Genomic DNA, 20,905 nt, shown 5'->3' with positions numbered 1-20,905 from the left:
GGTCACTTTCTCAAAAAACTCAATAAGGTTAGTAAGGCACGACCTACCCTCCACAAAACCATGCTGACTATCTCCAATCAATTCATTACTCTCTAAATAACTATAAATCCTATCCCTAATAATTTTTTCTAAAACCTTGCCCACAACAGAAGTAAGACTCACTGGTCTATAATTCCTGGGGAAGTCTCTGTTCCCCTTCTTAAACAATGGGACAACATTCGCTATCCTCCAGTCTTCTGGCACTACACCTGTGGCCAACGACGACCTGAAGATCAGAGCCAGAGGCTCTGCAATCGCCTCTCTTGCCTCCCAGAGAATCCTAGGGTAAATCCTGTGTCCTGCTGGGCCAATGGATTTTGAATGGATGGAGGATTGCAGAAGCAAAATGACATGCAACTTGTTTTGGATTATTTTCCACAATATAAAAGGGCAATTTATCCAATATAAACAATAGGTTCAACATACCATTAACCTCTTTAACTATGGCCTATGCGTTCATTCTCTTCTAGTTTTCAAATTAGATGTGCTTAACCAAAGACTAAGTAAAGCCAAACAAAGTTATTTTTGGCATTTAAATTGTTTAATATATTTTGATACATGTTGGATCTCGCAGAACATTTCATAATAATTCATGACATAAAAATTCATATTTTCTTGAACATGATTGAAACAATCGTATTTACGACACAAAGGCTAGAGCCATCACCCGAGGCTGCCACTGTATTATCTGCATTTATCAATGAAAATTTAGTTACTTTGTGGAACAACAATTGAACCAACACATATTCCATTGTTTACCATGTTATCACTCATGTAATCTAAATCATTATTTGTAAATTCTTCATAGAACAGCCTTTTAATCAAAAATCTTGCAGGTCTTTCCTTATGCGGCATAAATTTCTGTGTAACATTTTTAAAAATCACTATATAATAATATTCTTAGATATGCAACTGCATAAAAGGTTCTTAATAAAACGTACAGAAGTTCTTCTGAGTAGGCTAAGCTGATCTTCTTGTTGTTTTGAAATTACATTACATGATGTGTGGGAATTTTAAAAAGTATAACATATTTGGGACCAATGTTGATTTTTAAAGACTTCTACAACTCACAATTTGGAAGCAAATTAAAAGCAAAATTGATATAAAAATGTATTATTGATGCAAGTTGCTAATTTTATTCACTGAAGTAATTAGATAATAGGTTCCTCAACTTGAAAATAGAGAAGATTGTGATAGCTGAAGGCAGAAAGGAGTTTCACAGTTTTGAGGTCTTAGGGAGAATTAATTGCAGTTGATTTCCATGAGATTAATTTGCATTTAACAAGACATAAGGAACTAATGTACAACTCGTATTGGTCACACAACAAAGCATTCAGTTGTGTTGAGAAGTAATATTTTTATACATGCTATAGTTTCATTGTCAGTTTCTCTGAAGTGTTGTTGATATGTGCTGTATCATCAACAGCAATGGATATCCAGTACAACATTGTAGCCAAACTTGGTTATCATTTTATGCTAATAGTAATTAAGATGAGAATGTAAGAGGAGTGGGAAGAATTCCAGCCACAAGCATCTGATGTCTGCACTGAAATGGCACAAATGGGTAAGAATTGCCTTTGTAATGTGTAGCAACATCATAATTACACTTGTAAAGGTATGGTCATTATCTTAAATAAAGTCACAAACTCATTCCTTTAGAATACGTCTGTGATTTTACTGAAAATACTGAACAGAAAGAATAATTGTCAACAAATTGATAAATGCCTCGTAGCTTAAGGACCAGAGTAACTCCTATCTGAGTTAAATTGTGATTAATAATTTGCTTCCCCCTGCAGCTGAAGGAGAAGAACTAGCAGTGCCATTGACAAATAAAAGAATACTACTGATTAAAGTGCACACTGGGCTTGCCTCGAATTAAGCTATTATTCTGTTATGGTTCACTGTTTTATGTTGTACTTGCTTCTGAAAGTTAACTTTTATTGTAATTATTTAAATGTTTCAGGATGCTATCACTCTGATGGTTAGTAACATGATTTGTCATTAACTGATACATTCAAAATACATTTTGATTATTTTATAATGAGTGACTAGACAGGGCATGAACAACAGTGTGTGTTCTCTGATTGAGCAACTCACTGGCAATTACGTCAGTAGTGGAATAGCCTGAGAGCAATACACAGGCTTGTGATATGGCCATAATTTGGACAGAGAGATAGAGATGTTGAATATCATATTTTCAGAAATGTATTGTCTGATGTTCATGAAACATGGCCCATTTTGTAGTGAGCTAGTTAAGGTCTCGGTATAGACATGCAGCAGATATACCTCTCCTGTTTTTCATTGCATTGTCTGGTCACCCATTTGCCTTTACCCCGGACAAGAGTACAGCTTGGCTGAACCTCTCCCAGCCGTGAAGATTTATTTTTCTTCCAGTTTGTAAAGGTTACTGGTCTTCCATTAACCCATGTCCATTTTCCTGAACCAATCTCATCCCTTAAGCCTGCAGTAAATATACAAAAATGTGACACAATCACAACGTACACACTGCACTCCATATGGCATAATATTAACATAGTACACATTTGTTTTGAATGAATTAAATGTTTTTTTTAACCAAAACTATCAACATACTTTTGCGGAAGCTATGTTAAAATATTAAAATTCTAAGGCAGTAATTTATGAATTTTACCGAATACACTGTTTCATTCCATTTTAAATCCATGGAGAGCATATCTGAAAATGATCAGCATAAAAATGGAATCTTTCAGAATGAAGCCTATAGTTCCAAATGTGCAATCCCAATTTTCCACCAAAAAGACGAAGGTGAGCAAAAGCTTATGCCAAAAAGAAGTTATGGATGATTTTGGCATTTGCAGTTTCATTTTACGAAACTACTTTCATAATGGATTTGAGAAAAGTAAGAGTAAGAGGAGACTTGATTGAAACAGATAAGATCCTGAGGGGGTCTTGATAGGGTGGATGTAGAAAGGACATTTCCTCGTGTGGAAGAATCTATGACCAGGGGCCAAAGGTGTCCCTCATATAGGATAAAGGAGAAGGTTTTGCTCTTAGATGGTAGTGAGTGTGAGGAACTCTCATCCTGAAAGAGCAGTGGAAGCAGAGTCTTTCAATATTTTTAAGGTAGAGGTAGATAGATTCTTGAAAAGCAAAGGTGTGAAAGGTCATTGAGGGTAGATGGAGAGTTACAGTCAGATCTTATTGAATGGCTGAGTTGGCCTGAGAGGATGAGTTTTCTACTCCTGCACCTAATTCATATGCTTTGAGTTGGAAGGAAGGTGGGTACATCCTTCAGGGTGGGAGAGGATGGTGTCCCATGTGCACTGGGGCATGTTCTCTATCTTCCCCTTGCTACTTAACCTTCTCCTTCTGGCCTTCAAAACCAGTACCCCTACCTCCCCTTGTACCCCTTCCTCAGATGCCTGATTCCTCCCCACCTCGAGCAAAATTCTCAGGACTTGACTGGCTCTGGTCACCACTGGTCTTCGTCATGGAGGTGTTTGCAATGCGAGCAACACCCACCAATAAGTTCAAGCACTGCTCGGACTGCAAGAGGTGCCGGCCAATCAGATTAGTCAGCAGGTCCCACAGCTCCTTCCAGAGCAGTGGAAGTCCCACGCTTGACTAGTTAAGGCCATTGTTCATGATTCAGATGAAAGTCATCTCTTAAAAATGATCCGCAATGCCAAACTCATCCACAACTTTTTTTGGTGAAAACTTTTTGTTGATCTTCATCCTTCTGAGCAAAATTGGGATTGCACATGCAGAGCTACAGGCTTCGTTTTGAAATATTTAGGAGACTCCATTTACACTGAACCATTTTGAGAAATGTTCTCCATGATTTTACACTGGGTATTATTGCTGCAGGACAACCTTTTTTGAAGATGACCATATCATTACCAACTTTTCTAACCGGCAATGAGTAGGGGTGAGCACTGTAAAATTCAGCCCTAGGTAATAATGATGGGGAATTAGGACGGATCCACTCATAAACATGTTCTTCCCTTGATGTTATTTATCAAGGTGAGTGCACATTATATTCTAGCCATCACTTCAAGTTTATAACTTCACATAACACAAAATGGATAGATCCCCATCTCTTGGTTCCCAAGTCATCACTTTACCAACTCCTGCCCTTCCATTCCAACAAACCTCTGGGGCCTTTCAACATAATTATACTTTTAAAAGAGATCCTGTACGAACTTTGCTGTGAACTCAATGATTAAAAATAATTTGATCCCACAAGAGAAGTTATTTTGCCTAAAGTGGAAAAGGTAATTATGCTCTATGTAACAAAACAATGAGAAAAACATATGTGTTTTCTGTAGAAAAATTGACCAAGTTGGACTAAACAGTATTTTCATAGCGTGTTACATCATAGAAGTAATGTTTAATCTATGGTTTTGGCTACAAATGTTTCAAATGTTCAATCAACCAAATATTCAAATGGAATATAATGTGAAAACATGTGAGATCATGTATGAGGAGTGGAAGTGCAGAATATTTCTTAAATGGGGAGAGATTGGCAGTGTCCAAAGGGACCTGGGTGTCCTTGCTAGCTTTGTGACTAATGAACATGTAGGTGTGACAAGCAATAGGGAAGGCAGATTGGCGTTTATTGCATGGAGATTTGAGTACAGGAATAAAGATGTCTTACTTCAATTGTACAGAACCTTGGTTAGAACATACCTGGAGGACTGTGTACAGTTTTGCTTTCCTTACCTAAAGATATACTGGTTATAGGAGGAGGTCCACCAGACTGAATCCTGGGACGGTGGGATTGTCCTATGAGGAAAGGTTGAGGAGACTGAGCCTGTATTTTCTGGAGTGTGGATAATGAGTGATGATTTCACTGCAACTTACAAAATTCTGAAGGGGCTAGGCAGTGCCTGTGAAGTGATGGGGGAGAGGGCAAGAAATGGGAGGCTATGACCAGCACCTACAGTTTCAGAATAAGAAGCAAGCCATTTCGGACTAGAATTCTCTACCCCAGAGGGTTGTGGAAGTGCATTCAGTACATTCTGGACAGAAGTCAATTTCTAGGTGAGTGACATCAAGGGATGCAGGGATAACACAGGAAAATGACATTGAGTTGGATGATCAGCTATGAACTAGTTGAATGGCAGAGTAGGCTCAAGGAGCTGAGTGGTCTATTCCGCCGATGTTCGAAATTCAACATCATACTACTTTAATATTATTTAAGTCAAGGATGAAAATCTATCCAAAGACGCATACCAAATGCTTTCCTTTTCAATTTACTGCTTTTCTATCATTAGGAAGAATGTATTGTGAGTTCAGGCATCACAATTTAATTTCTCCACATATACATACCGATCCAGAATGGCTGTCGCTTAGCAAAGTTCCAAAGCCATTTCATTTCCTTCTTGGAATGTACACTGACTAAACTGGCATGTGACCTATAGGCAGAAAATATTAGGAATCCTTGAAAAGATTTGTTTTCTTTAGAAAATAACAGTTAATTTTTTACAATTCACTTTGCAACAATACCAGTAAAATAGACAATTAAGTTAGATTCTAGTAAGAAACATATTAGAAATAATATCAAAATATTTTATCAGCAATAGACTGGAAACCACAGTGTAAGTGCATTCCTATTTTGACCACTGACTTATGCCGCATTCTGTATCAGTACAAAAATAAATATTTGGATGATTTTCATTTATATAGGGGAGTTGCAGCTAATTAACTACTTCTAATTACTACACTATTGCAATGTAGGAATTGCATAACAAATATATGCACAGCAATTGCCACAAGCAACAATGTGATCATGACAAAGATAGTTTGTTTCAGTGATGATAGTGAAAGGATATATATGCTTTGACTAGTGACATGGGATCATTTACATTGACCCAGGAAGGCAAACTGGGACATGATTTTATATCTTTATCGGAAAGCAGCACCTCTGACCATGCAGCACTCCCTCAGCACTGTACTGGAGTGTCTGCCTATTTTGTGCTCAAGTCTCTGGAGTGGAACCTGAACCCCTAATGCCTGACTCTGAGGAGAGTGCTACCACTGAACCATGGGCTGAATCTGAGGACTGTGCCCATTAAAGCAAAAAGAAAAAGCAAGCTCCATTCCACACTAAATTCTCCTTAAGCAGGCAATGGCCTAGTGGCATTAGCGCTAATCTGTTAATTCGGAACTCAGCCTGTTCGAATCCCTCCAATGCGGATGGTGGAATTTGAATTCAATAAAAATATCTGGTATTAAAAATCTACTGATGGCCATGAAACCATTGCTGATTGTTGGAAAAACCCATCTGGTTCACCAATATCCTTTAGGGAAAGAAATCTGCTGTCCTTACTTGGTCTGGCCTACGTGGGACTCCAGAGCCACAGCAATGTGGTTGACACTCAACTGCCCTCTGAAATGGTCAAGCAAGCCACTCAGTTGAAGGGCAACTTGGGATGAGCAATAAATGCTGGCCTGCCAGTGATGCCCATGCCCCCGAATGAATAAAAAAGTTAAAAGGTCATTGTCCACCTGGTACTGCATGTTGCCTGCTTTTACTTTAACCATCTTGTTGTCTTTAGATAAACTATTTTTTTCACAACTATTGTGACCTCCTCCTCCTCCTCCTTGTGTCACACTATGGTGAAATCCAGACCTATCAAATCATCTCCCATCTTAATTCATTCTTTTTAAGGGTATCGAAAGTTGTGGAAAATCTAAGATCATGCAGTCCCTCATCCTTCTGCAATCTAACAGTTTTCACAATCCAAACTTGTCTTCTCTCTATTACGACACCATGATTTATCTAATCTTCTGTTTCATATATTGGTGGTGTCCTGAGATTATGTATTGTGCCTCTTTAACTAAACTAAAAAGGATACAAAAGATGAAAAAAGAATAGATGCGGGCTCTTATTAAAATATTATAATTATCTTTGGATTGTTAGTTGCTTTATAAACATAAGAAATTAACTGTGCTCACGCTATTTTCTGAAATGTCCAAAACAATACAATACCTACAGTCAGACTTTAGAAAGTAAAACAGTCTTGTATTATTCAGCTGCAATCCTTAGACCTCTGTTAGGTTAGCTGACTTGAGATCAGGAGCGAGATTAATTTTACTTTGAAAAGAAAAGAAGTCTTTGTGGTATATCCTTCAGTAATTACAGGTCTGAAACATTATCAGGAACTTTTTAACGATGTGGATATTTAATGTAATCAAACAATATAAATTACTGACTAAAACCACTTAGTGCAGCCACAGCAACGTGCTTTCACCAATTGCTTATAGGTACTGGAACTGTCATAGCTAAGCAGTTACTGCTAGAAATATGTTAGAAAGTGGTGCCCATTGTTCTTGATAGAACAGTCTTCGGCTTTCTTATCATTGATGCCTACACTTAAACTTGATATCCTTAAGTAGATGCCTTGGAGATTTTGAAATGAACTTCACGGAGTGAAACCTTATTTGGCAATTGACAGAAGTTACTCACATTTGTCTACAGGCTATTTCAGCTCCTTCCCAGGTTGCATTTCTCTCAGGATCCATGATATAACAATGTTTCTTGTGTTGAGTCCAGCCTGAAGGGCATTCAATGTGCTGGTTTTCCTGTAAGTATACAAAACTGTAATCACTGATTATTTGTTTCAAATATGTTGAAGTTTGAAAATAAAATAAAACTCCTGGATTCAAAGTTAGAGCAAAACTTAACTGCATAGCAAAACTATATTTCTTAATGTTAATAAAAAATGTAAGCATTAAGTTTATGCAGTGCAGGAAATGAATATTACTCCAGGTTTAATTCTTTCTTCCTTCCATTCCAAGTTAGTAGATCGCAACTGGGACACTGGACTGTGAAACAGTAATTAGATACAGGGCCCCTAGGCTTCAAGGGAAAAAAAGTGATCAGGTTCCCATCCTAGTCATGATCTAATGTCCTTCCTGGAAACTATATGGACATTAAAGGCTCAGTAAATATGCACTCTGTGGCTGCCAATGCTCGCTGTCTCAGCCTCACATGTGGAGAATAATCACATCTGGGAGGTACTGAGGACTGGTAGTGCTGATAGTTATGTATTTTGAGCCTTCATGGAGGGATATAGAGGATAACGGGAAGAAAAATATCAACTTTCTCTTAATATCAACTCAAAAACATGGGGCAGACTGAGAGTGTGGCAGGTGGGGTTTCCACAATCTTCCAGCCTCAGCCCTGATTAAGGCTGGGCCTGGAGGCCTTCTCATCCTGCACCTAAACGGGGTAGTCCTCATGAGAAATACAGCAAAGTTGGTCTCCTGAGGAAGTTCCTCCTTTGAAAACATTCAGAGCCTGATCAAGGGCATAGCATTGTGGAAGGGTGGGGTACCTTGCTGAGTCACCCCATTCCACCCAACCTATGACCCCCACGCTCATTCACCTATGTATGGCCTGGGTTGCTCGGCAATCCTAGGTCTCTCCTGAGATGCATTGCTGTTACCTGCCTTTGGCTGGCACTGCCTGCAATGAACATCTGCCAGCCTCTGGTCAGCAGTTCTCAGGTGGTGGGATTTCTAATCCTGGTATCTCCGATCCCAGGCAAAGTCCACATCTGGCCACATAATTGCCTGAGAGACATTTAACATCGGTGGACAGGATGGAATGTGGGGCTCTTGCCAACCCTCCAACCAAAAGACAAGACCCCCACGTCCTGCATGAAACACCACCTGTTGCTTTTACATATTTACTGGCATAAAAAGAGTAACTACTTCTGAAACCTTGTCATCACAAAGGTACAGATAAAGGAGCCTACTGGACTCACACTGCTCCTCTTTCCAGAGAAACTGATGTTTCTCCTAATAGAGCATCAAATTGCCTGTTCATTTATGAACACAGAACATAGAACATAACAGTGCAGTACAGGCCCTTCGGCCCTCGATGTTGCGCCGACCAGTGGAACCAATCTAATGCCCCTCTAACCTAAACTATTCCAATGTTATCCATATGCCTATCCACTGACCATTTGAACGCCCTTAAAGTTGGCGAGTCCACAACTGCTGCAGGCAGGGCATTCCATAACCTTACTACTCTCTGAGTAAAGAACCTATCTCTGACATCCATCCTATAATTACCACCCCTTAATTTAAAGCTATGTCCCCTTGTGTTAGCCATCACCATCCGAGGTAAAAGGCTCTCACTGTCCACCCTATCCAATCCTTTGATCATCTTGTATGCCTCAATCAGGTCACCTCGTAACCTTCTTCTCTCCAATGAAAATAACCTCAAGTCCCTCAGCCGTTCCTCACAAGACCTTCCCACCATACCAGGCAACATCCTGGTAAACCTCGTCTGCACCCTTTCCAATGCCTCCACATCTTTCTTATAATGCAGCGACCAGAACTGTACGCAATACTCCAAGTGCGACCGCACCAGAGTTTTGTACAGTTGTAACATGACCTCACAGCTCCGAAATTCAATCCCTCTACCAATAACAGCTAACACACCATACGCCTTCTTAACAACCTTATCAATCTGGGTGTCAACTTTCAGGGAGCTATGCACATGGACCCCGAGATCTCTCTGCTCGTCAACACTACTAAGAGTCCTTCCATTAGCCCTATATTCTGTACTCCTGTTATTCTTACGAAAGTGAATCACCTCACACTTTTCCGTATTAAACTCCATCTGCCACCTCTTGGCCCAACTCTGCAGCTTATCTATGTCCCTCTGCAAACTGTAACATCCATCCTCATTGTCTACAACTCCTCCAACTTTGGTGTCGTCAGCAAATTTACTAATCTATCCTTCTACACCCTCATCTAGGCCATTTATAAAAATGACAAACAGCAGTGGCCCCAAAACAGATCCTTGAGGTACACCACTTGTAACTGAACTCCAGGTTGAATATTTCCCATCAACCACCACCCTCTGTCTTCTATCAGCTAGCCAATTCCTGATCCAAACTGCTAAATCACCCTCAATCCCATGCATCTGCATTTTCTGCAATAGCCAACCATGGGGAACCTTATCAAACGCTTCGCTAAAATTCATATACACCACATCAACTGCCTTATCCACCTCTTTGGTCACCTTTTCAAAAAACTTGATAAGGTTTGTGAGGCATGACCTACCCTTCACAAAACCATGTTGACTAACCCTAATCAACTTATTTCCCTCTAGATGATTATAAATCCTATCCCTTATAATTCTTTCCAAAACTTTGCCCACAACAGAAGTAAGGCTCACTGGTCTATAATTCCCAGGATGATCTCTACTCCCCTTCTTGAACAAGGGGACAACATTTGCTATCCTCCAGTCTTCCAGCACTATACCTGAAACCAACGATGACATGAAGATCAAAGCCAAAGGCTCTGCAATCTCCTCCCTAGCCTCCCAGAGAATCCTAGGGTAAATCCCATCCGGCCCAGGTGACTTATCTATTTTCACACTCTTAAAAATTGCCAACACCTCCTCCTTATGTACCTCAATCCCGTCTAGTCTACTACCTGGTATTGCAGTATTCTCCTCGACTACACTGACTTTTTCCTGCGTAAATACTGACAAAAAATACTCATTCAGTGCCTCTCCTATCTCTTCAGGCTCCACGCACAACTTCCCACTGCTGTCTCTGACTGGCCCTAATCTTGCCCTAACCAATCTTTTATTCTTGACATACCTGTAGAAAGCTTTAGGATTTTCCTTGATCCTATCCACCAAAGTCTTCTCATGTCCTCTTCTAGCTCTTCTTAACTCTCTCTTTAGCTCCTTCCTGGCTAATTTATAACTCTCCAGTGCCCTAACTGAGCCTTCATGTCTCATCTTTACATAAACCTCCTTCTTCCTCTTCACCAGAGATTCAACTTCCTTAGTACACCACGGTTCCCTCGCGCGACCACTTCCTCCCTGCCTGAAAGGCAGAATAATCCAATTGGTATGATTCTAAGGAGGTGCAAGGTTAGCGGGACCTGGTAGCACATTGGTTAGCACAGGTGACATTGTGGCACAGTGGTTAGCACTGCTTCTTCACAGCTCCAGGGACCCAGGTTTGATTCCAGCCTTGGGTGACTTGCACATTCACCCTATGTCTGCGTGCATGCGTGCTCCGCTTTCCTCCCACAGTCAAAAGGTGTGCAGTTTAGGTGCAATGTCCCTTAGTGTTCCCAAGATGTGTAGGTTAGATGGATTAGCCATGAAGATGTGTGGGGTAAAGGGGAGAGGGATAAGGTAAGGTACTCTGTCAGAGAGTCAGTGCAGACTCAATGGGCCAAATGGCCTCTTCTGCACTGTCGGAATTCTATGATTTGATGATGTTCATAAATGTTTTAAGATGACAAAGCAAGTAGATAGGGTAATTAGGAAAGAGTGTGGCACCTGGATGGATGTCACAGACAAAGCCAGCAGCCATGGAGTTGTTGAAGGATATGGTTGGTAAAAGGATGAGTGGCTTCTCACAGTGTTCTGGGTGACTTTCACAGAAGGACTTTTATGGAAAGGCTGAGGGTGTGGTGTGTGTCATATCCAAGTGCATCAGACATCATAAAGCAGATATGCCAATTTTATTCTGAGGGACAGGGAGATTTCTGAAGTACAAAATACATCAGTTAGCAAGGATTATTGATAAGTATTGTCTGCCAATGAACATGTTGGATATACAACTAAAAGCATGATTTTTCCATAGATAATTAATTGCAATGTTTTTTTGTCTTTGCAGAGGAAAGGACACATAATAATGGGAGGTAATACACGGACAGGATGGGACCTGGAGCTGAAACCTAACCATTTTTCCTTCACTGGAGGAAGAGATGCTTGAGCTAACAGCAAAGCAATGGAGTCAAACTATTGGCCATATGACAAAGATGGTCTGGTAAAATGGTCTGCACATTAATGGGCAAATCTTCACATTAATAGAGACCCACAGCTCTCGGCCATCTGATGCCTCCTGCACACCAGCTTCTGCAGCTGTCTGGCGTGGTTTACCCTCTTCATGATCTGACTCCTCCTCATACTTGTCCTTGTCAAAAGATGCAGTTCACTCTATTATATCGTCCTCTGCCATGTAGTTGGCCATGACCATCAATGGGACATAAAGACATGAATATTGCAGTCTGGATGTCTGAATGTCAATTTGAGCAGACTAATGATTAGTTCAGTGGTGGCCCTGGTGGAAGTGTGTCTCTCACTGTAAGATCTCTCAGACTCTGTTCATGGATTTCTGACTGAGGTCACAAACTATCTCTTGCATGATATCCTTTGTCTCCCAGAAGCCAGCTTTCCAAAGGTTCCAGTGCACACATCTCTGGGAATGCCTAAGTACTTACGAATCATGACAGCTCCCAGGATACCAGACACATGGTCACAGGCAAAATTGCACATTTATCTAATGGAAAGCTTCTCTGATTGCAAAAGCCCCTGGCTGCCCCAAAGTTGCTTTGATTGTCACAGGTGTAAAATAGTAGCAAAAACTCCATCTGGTTGACTGGTGTTGTCTGCACTGAATAATATTAATTCACGTGCTTGAATATTGCACTAGTGAAAACCTTGATGTAATGATGGCCACTGCTGCATAATCCACGGTCTCTTGGAAGGACTCAAAGGTGAAAAAGTTCAAGGCCAATGTAACTTTCAATTTAGTAGGCCTAGGGTAGCCACCAACACAATTTGAGTCAATCTAGTCAGCCAGCACATTACTCTGTGATTGACAGTCTCCCTGAGGAAATGTGGCCTTTTAAGACACTGACACTCTGACATCTGGAGGTAGGTCATCTTCACCCTGTACACTGTGTTGGCAGGATACAGTCATCATGGAACTATAGATTCCCTGCAGTGCAGAAGGAGGCCATTCATCAATCCTGCACCAACAACAATCCCACCCAGACCCTAGCCCTGTAATTCCATGTATTTACCCTGCTAACCCCCCCTGACACTAAGGGGTAATTTAGCACAGCCAATCAACCTAGCCTCCACATTTTTGAACAGTGGGTGGAAACCGGAGCAAATGGAGGAAACCTATGCAGACACAGGGAGAACATCACATGGACAGTTACCCAAGGCCGGCATTGAACCAGTTCCCTGGCACTGTGAGGCAGCAGTGCTAACCACTGTGTCACTGTGCCTCTCTCTGCCTGCTGTTGATGTGTCTTCTCACCACCCATTTGCATAGCAGCAGGTTCCTCACCTTGCTGGACTACAGGGCACACCTGTCATTGGCCAGCTGCCCTCCCCCTTCTCCTCCTCACTGGAAGAGCAGTCTCCTCCAGAGTGGACAATGCCCAGGGTGGACAGTAATCTCTGGGTCCAATACTGGAATCTAAAAACTTCAGCTTAGCCTGAAGAAGTCGGCTTTCTTCCCTGACAATATCTCCTACTTCAGGCTGAATATCAATTATTAAATTAATTTAAAAGAACTGAGAAACTCTCCCATCTTCACCAGCACAGTCTACTGCTAGAAGTGGCCTTAGTCCCACTTGCAGTCTTTCAACCTGAAAAATGGAATAGACAATGCCAAGTAACAGTCTATTGGGTTGCTAATAAGCTTAATTAGTTTATGATGATGGGCAGGCTGCCAGTTTTGACACCTACCTATCTTCTGTACTATTGGAGACCAGCGTGATGACATTGGATTGCCAACTCAGCATCACCATGCCAGGTTTGATGTAAGTGCAGGGTTGGAATGTTCACCTCCATCAATATTTATGCTCTGCTGGATGGCTTCTTGGAGCTTGATATGTTCCTCTCTCACCTCCTACCACGCCCCCACCCCCAAAAGATACACACATACACATGCATATGCACACACAGACTCACGCACATACTGTAGTTGGAGCCATGGCTGGGTCGTGCCCATCGGGCAATGCCCACCTGGTAGGGCCCACTTGGAACCCCAGCAGTGGCCATCCGACACCCAGGCAATGCCAGTTGGGTGGCCAGGCAGCATCAGTTGGCCACTGCCAGTGTGTGGGTATGCCGGCGTTGGACTGGCGTAAACACAGTAAAAAATCTGACAACACCAGGTTTTAGTCCAACCTATTTATTTGATAATATACTCACAAGCTTTCGAGGGACACCCTCTTCGTCAGGTGAATGGAGAGTTCTGGCCTCAGACAGAGCATATAAAGCACAGACAGTTTAGAGATTACTGATTAGAATGCAAATCTTTACACCTAACCTGCTGTTCAAGACCTGAAGTGGCTGATAATGTGAGTGGAAGGAGCACTGATCACAGTTTAAAGAGATGTGTATTGTCTCCAGACAGTACAGTAAGTGAGGTTTTGCAAACCCAGGCAAGTCACGGGGGTTACAGATAGTGCGACATGAACCCAAGATCCCTGTTGAGACCGTCCTCATGTGATTTCATAAGGTCACGGGCATTCAGCCTCTGACCTTCGGGTAAGCATTCTCCAAGGCGGCCTTCATGACACACGACAGCGCAGAGTCGCTGAACAGAGACTGATAGCCAAGTTCCGCACACATGAGGACGGTCTCAACAGGGATCTTGGGTTCATGTCGCACTATCTGTAACCCCCGTGACTTGCCTGGGTTTGCAAAACCTCACTTACTGTACTGTCTGGAGACAATACACATCTCTTTAAACTGTGATCAGTGCTCCTTCCACTCACATTATCAGCCACTTCAGGTCTTGAACAGCAGGTTAGGTGTAAAGATTTGCATTCTAATCAGTAATCTCTAAACTGTCTGTGCTTTATATGCTCTGTCTGAGGCCAGAACTCTCCATTCACCTGACGAAGAGGGTGTCCCTCGAAAGCTTGTGAGTATATTATCAAATAAATAGGTTGGACTAAAACCTGGTGTTGTCAGATTTTTTACTGCCAGTGTGACAGGGCAGTGCCAGGACAGTGGAGTCTGAGCGGGACTGTGACTCATTGGGAGAGCCCCGATGCTCATGAGCATGCCTCCAATGAGGTAGTGGGGTCCGAATGTCTGCAGGGTGATGGAGGTAGTGTTGCAGTTCACTGTAAGTTCAGGACAGCATGGTGGTACAATGGTGAGCACTGCTGCCTCACAGTGTCAGGGGCCCCGGTTCGTTTCCTGACTTGGGTGAGTATCTCTTAAGAGTCTGCACATTCTCCTTACGTCTGCATGGATTTCCTCCAGGCGCTCTGTTTCCTCCCACAGTCCAAAAGACATGCTGGTTAGGTGCATTGGCCATGCTGAATTCTCTCTGTGTTCCCAAACAGATGCCAGAATGTGGCGACTAGGGGAGTTTCACAGTAACTTCATTGTAGTGTTAATGTAAGCCTACTTATGACTAATAAGTAAACTTTGTGAAATGGCACCCAAGCACTCTGAAGTTGGGCTCACCAACGTATTTAGTCCCTGCCCCCCTCAGTATCAACACAGAAATCTCACCTGTCCAAAATGTAACTGTGTAGGATCGTTGTGGTGGGCATGCACCTTAGAGACTGCTGTGGATCACTCCATTAATCTCACCATCATGACAATTTTTGCAGAATGCCACCCATTGTGTTTGAGTATTTCCCCAGTTTCAGCTAGATTTCCTGGACTGATATTCCTGGGCGGCATGGTGGCACAGTGGTTAGCACTGCTGCCTCACAGCGCCAGGGACCCAGGTTCAATTCCAGACTTGGGTGACCGTGTGGAGTTTGCGCATTCTCCCCCGTGTCTGCATCAGTTTCCTTCGGATGCTCCAGTTTCCTTCCATTGTCCAAAGATGTGCAACTTAGGTGGATTGATCACGGTAAATTGCCCCTTAGTGTCAGGGGATCAGCAGGTTAAATATGTTGGATTATGTGGATAGGGTCTGGGTGGGATTGTTGTTGGTACAGACTCGATGGGCTGAATGGCCTCCTTCTGCACTGTAGTAATCTGTGATTCTATGATATCTTGAAAGGAGATATGTGCACCCAGGGCATCTAAGAAATGGACACCTAAGGTGACCTGGCCTATCCTTCTTGACTGCTACGATCCCCAGCCCTGTGACCCCATTGGCTGAAAGCCAGAGAATATTCCAAAGAGGAATAAAAGCGAACATCTGGAGCCGACCCACAGTGAAGACTCGACTAGTCTGGTGTGACCTGTGACTCATGATGATGGAAGAGAATATGCGATCCACCTTTGTATCAAGAAAACTCTGAATTAATCCATCATGGGGGCCCGTCATGTCCTCATGTCAAACAGTGGCCTTTCCATGTCCATTGACCCACTATACTGAGTTCTTTGCTCGGAGAGTAGTAAAACCATGGAATGCCCTGCCCGCAACAGTAGTGGATTCGCTAACATTAAGGGCATTTAAATGGACATTGGATAAACAACGGATGATGTTGGAATAGTGCAGGCTAGATGGGCTTCAGATTGGTTTCACAGGTCGGCGCAACATCGAGGGCCGAAAGGCCTGCACTGCGCTGTAATGTTCTATGTTCTATATGGTGACACTGGATGTGCAAACAAAAAAGCTTTAATAAGTCTCCCCTTCATTCGTAAACTTTCATTATGTTAAAGAAAAGTTATTTTATAGGGCAATAGAAGTATCATCCAGGCCTTTTTAAGTTTCTGCAGCTGAAGCTGCAAGCAGTTGAAACCTCTGTACCTTCTGCATTGATATCACAAATCAGAGAGCTGGAGTTCTCAATCAAGCTATGTTTCCTCTGGGACCTAAGTGTTCTAGTATCCTAATGGATTTCCAAACCCTTGACCAAGAATAGAGAAAAAGACTTTGTTGAGAGTTTAGAAATCCATATAGCTTGTCATGGGGAACATGAGGGACCATTGAATATGGGTGGGAGCCATGTGAAATGTGTGGGAGGTGAGGAGGGTGTGAAAGGGAGGGCCATTCCGTTTTTATTTTCACTGAAACCAATTCTCACAGTGCCAAGGGAAGTCTTTTAAATAAAAGCAAATTACTGCAGATGCTGGAATCTGAACCCAAAAGAGAAAATGCTGGAAAATTTCAGCAGGCCTGGCAGCATCTGTAAGGAGAGAAAAGAGCTGACATTTCGAGTCCAGATGATCCTTTGTCAAAGCTAAAAGGCATAGAAAGTGGGAGATATTTTTACTGTGGGGTGATGGACTGAGTCATAGCCACAGAAATCAGGGTGAAGTGCTGCTAATGGCAGTCTATAGAGAGAATAAAGGGTGTGAATGGCAGAGAAACTGAAATCAGAGGGTAAGCTGTGACAGATGAAGATGTGGGCAGGGGGGTGGGGGGGGGGTCTTTTAAATAGCCTACCTCAGCACCTAGCAGCCCTTATGGCTGCCTCTCACCATTTCCTGACATTGGCTGGCGCAAAAGCAGTTCTCGGGGCTCCCCGCTCTGAAAATCCCATTCTTTTCCTGATTCCTGGTACCTTCAAGTCTAAAATTCCAGGCTATTATCTTGAACCATTATGTCCTATGAAGCAAATGGTTGATAGTCAATAGAATATGGACCAGATATGGTTGATGTGACCACCTGATATACAAATCACATTGCAAAACCTCGTCTGGCTGTGACTGCAGAAAACCTGACCAAACCATGTTGCATATAGTTACATCTTGTTCCTAACTTGGGTTTGAAGGCGACATTTGTTCAGCAGCAAAGCATTACATTGGTTAAGAAATTTCACATTAAAACTGTGAAGACAGCTTCTGCTCCTAAAGCCATACGAAAGAAGGAGGAGATGACATTGCAAGTTTAATTCAGGTATTTGACTTCACTCAAACTATACACCCTGATAATGAGTAGGCCTGTCGCCCTGGCACATCTTCCAGCATCAATCCAGCAGAAACTCCTGCTGCTGGCCTTGGTGAACTATCAGGGCTGAGGGGAAATTCTTTGCATTCTGTGGGGCTGATGAGGACCTTTGTCATCAGGAAGAACATCTCAAGGCCTGTCCTAATCAAAAGGATTGGGATTCTAGCACAACTTCCTGATTCTAAGGGTGGGATCCCAATAACTCACAATCCCCCATTCCCCCAAAAAACAGAAGGTTGAAGCACTGCAAAAGTATTGACAACGTGAAAAAATGTTAGCTGCTTTGCTATGGCTGCCTGGTAAACCTGGTCTCACCACTGAATAGCTGGCAATGTCTCACAAGCTGGAAGGCCTGGGAACTTCTTATGATCGGAGTTGCCAGGCAGGATTTTTTAGCTGTGCTCACCCCAAAACTGGAAATTCTTGTCAAAAGTCAAAGGCCCTTTGCGTGGTCCACTCCCTGCCTGCTTCAATTGCCTTGAAGGGCAGGACGGAAAAGTTCCACCCCCTTTGGTATAGCACTGTGCTTCTTACAGGTGGGCAGAGACTCTGTTCCCTCCAAAGTCCCGCTGAATCTCCCATTTAACAACAGCATATCTGGCACCAAGACTACTGAAGAGTGCAAAAAAAAGGACTGGCAAATATTTTTTCTCCTTCATGCCGTGAGTAACAAATACCAAAAGTCCTGCTTTAATGACCGAAGAAAATAGTATTAAGAATCACTCTGGGAAAAGATGTGAATCCCTCCTGTGGCTACAGTGAGTTGTACAGAGTGAAAAAATCTACCTGGTCTTTGTTGCTGAATGATTGAGTATTTTCAGCTACAGATGGAAAGTCTCTTTGGAGCAGGTCCTGTCCCTGAATTGGACGGAATGGGAACTCGGGGGAGACAGGAACCTTTTTCTCTTCTATTCGTATTGGCACCATCCCATGGTACTGTAAAAGAGTAAAGAATCATGATAAACTTCCCCAACATCAATTGTCTCTATTCTTTTGCCATTATTCACCTTTCCTCCCTCTAATGTAACTCTTTAAATGTTAAGCTCTTCTCAAAAAAATTGCTGAGGAATAAATATTCGTATTTTCAGAAAAACTTACTGTCCACACAATCTCCCCATTCGTTCTCTGAATTGAAGATGGAGGAACCTACAAATAATTGCATGTTAAATTAGTCACAGCTTTATAATCACCAGGATGAATGATGTAAAACAGATACTAATGTCAAATTAGTATCATTTTGCCCATTTAATTCCATATTTTTACAACAATTCAGAGATTACAGTATCTAAATACACATTTCAAATAAAAGAAAATCAATGTGAAGAGCAATCAAACAATTCTTTCAATATGAATTCTCCATTCTTCCATACCACTCTGCCGCTTCCAATAGCCTGAAGCTGTGCTCTGGGTGTTACTGGAGAAACACCATCTCTGATCAATGTTCCATGGTAGTCCAAATAATGGTCAGTCTGAGGGACATCACCCCTGGGAGGGGAAGTATGGCGATCCTGGGACAGCCCGGGCTCTGTCAATAATCTTTCTTCCTCATTGAATATTCCTTCTCTTTCATCAATGGGCAATTTGACAGATGTCTTTGGAAGTTCGCTTACACCACTGTCCACCTGACTGTTAAAATCCTCTTCATTGCTTCCCAAGTCCACTCCATCACATCTGCCTGCAGAGACACAATTTAATAAATTTGCCCATGCAGACCAGACTTTGTGGAACAGATTTTTCTCTTATCGCACATGAGACAATTGGACTGCCAGGTCATGCAATTACAGGATGGTCGAGTGGGAGGAACTGCGGAACCTTGCTGACTGTCTACCAATTTAAATTAATAAACTGAAAGTTGGATGAACTTAAACTTTTCCCAAACCGTGTTTTCACTTTGTTGCTGCACCTGAATGATCCAATAGTCCCTGGAGCTGAAACAAGAAACTTTGCCCTGAGATGTTAATAGGCTTCCTCAAAATTTCATGGAGGGCTCCTCTCCTCTGCCTAGAAACCAGTTTTCAAACAATGAAAGTCATTGAGTAAAACAAGTAAATCTGGATTAATACAAGGTGAGAAGAATTCCCTTTAAAAGAAAAAGCCATTTGGCTTAAAAGTTCATCAAAGTTTTAACTCCAAAGTAGAAGTGTTAAAAAATAGACTTTGTTTTATGAGAACGAAATGAGAAATCAATAAATAAATAAACAAAGAGCTGGTGGTATGTTTCATAGAATCACAAAATCCTACAATGCAGAAGGAAGCCATTCAGCCCATCAAGACTGTACTGACCACAATCCCATCCAGGCCTTTCCCCATAACCCCATGCAAATACCCTAACTAGTTCTCCTGACACTAAGGGACAATTTAGCTTGGCCAATCAACCTAACCCACACCTCTTTGGACTGTGGGAGGAAACCGGAGCACCCAGAGGAAACCCACACAGACACAGGCAGAATGTGCAAACTCCACATATGGCATAGGTGAACAAATCATACCTCATTTCATTATTACTTAATGTAATACATCTCCTTTAATCCTGTTGTCAGCTATTATAACTAAAATCAATGGGAGGGTTGTTTGCTTACCTGACAAGCAGCGAATGGGTTAATCAGAAAGTTGTGCAGCAACAGTAATTCAGGATTTCTCCACATGCTATGGGTTCCCGACCTAGAAGCCACCAATCTTCCATTCGGATGGGGAGAAAGTTGGTGAAGGCTCGGTAACAGCTGATAAGTTTGCAATGGGGACCAGGGAGAGTGCAGGGAGTTATCCAACTTGGGATGTGGTGGAATAGGTGATTCAATCAGACTCGGTCGGGAGTTTGGTCAAGAATGGTGGGGAGAGGAAACAATCAGGCGTAGAGGGTGTTCACCTCAGCAGGGGGTCGAAGGAGGATGGGGCAGAGGAGCTTCATTTGGGGGGGGGGGGCAGTTGCATGGGGTTTGATTCGGAGAATGGAGTAGATAAAGGGGCAGGAGATGGTGAATTGGGGCAGGGTGGGGCACAGGAGTATGAATTTTACGAGGTGGACTGCCAGTACCAGTGGGGAGGAGATCGGAAACCTGAGCGTGAGGAATCAGAGGCCTTATAGCTGAACAGTTGGGGTAATAGCAATCCTAAAGAGTAAGGGGGTGGAGATTGGAGAGCTTGAGGGGTGCAAGGACATAGATCAGGGTCAGGCAGTCATGGGATGGATTGTTGGATGCGTCCAGGGAGAAACTGGGAAACTCAGG

General features: G+C 42.5%; 1 protein-coding gene across 1 annotated transcript in view; it reads right to left on the bottom strand.

Moving 5' to 3' along the window:
* Positions 1-576: 576 nt before the first annotated feature.
* Positions 577-20,905, bottom strand: part of frem1b (Fras1 related extracellular matrix 1b) — a 209,819-nt gene continuing 189,490 nt past the window's right edge. Inside the window, exons 31-36 of the mRNA XM_080195534.1 lie at positions 19,049-19,353; positions 18,777-18,824; positions 18,465-18,614; positions 7,490-7,605; positions 5,350-5,435; positions 577-2,500 (exon numbers count right to left, since the gene is read on the bottom strand). Coding sequence (XP_080051660.1) covers positions 2,292-2,500; positions 5,350-5,435; positions 7,490-7,605; positions 18,465-18,614; positions 18,777-18,824; positions 19,049-19,353 — 914 coding nt within the window. The 3' untranslated portion in view covers positions 577-2,291. The remainder of the gene's footprint in view (positions 2,501-5,349; positions 5,436-7,489; positions 7,606-18,464; positions 18,615-18,776; positions 18,825-19,048; positions 19,354-20,905) is intronic.

Source organism: Carcharhinus amblyrhynchos, chromosome 9, assembly GCF_965287045.1.
Source record: "Carcharhinus amblyrhynchos chromosome 9, sCarAmb.v2.hapA, whole genome shotgun sequence".
In the NCBI taxonomy this organism is placed as follows: Eukaryota; Metazoa; Chordata; class Chondrichthyes; order Carcharhiniformes; family Carcharhinidae; genus Carcharhinus; species Carcharhinus amblyrhynchos.
The sequence above is the reverse complement of the archived record's forward strand: the minus strand, read 5'-3'. Positions and strand labels throughout refer to the sequence as shown.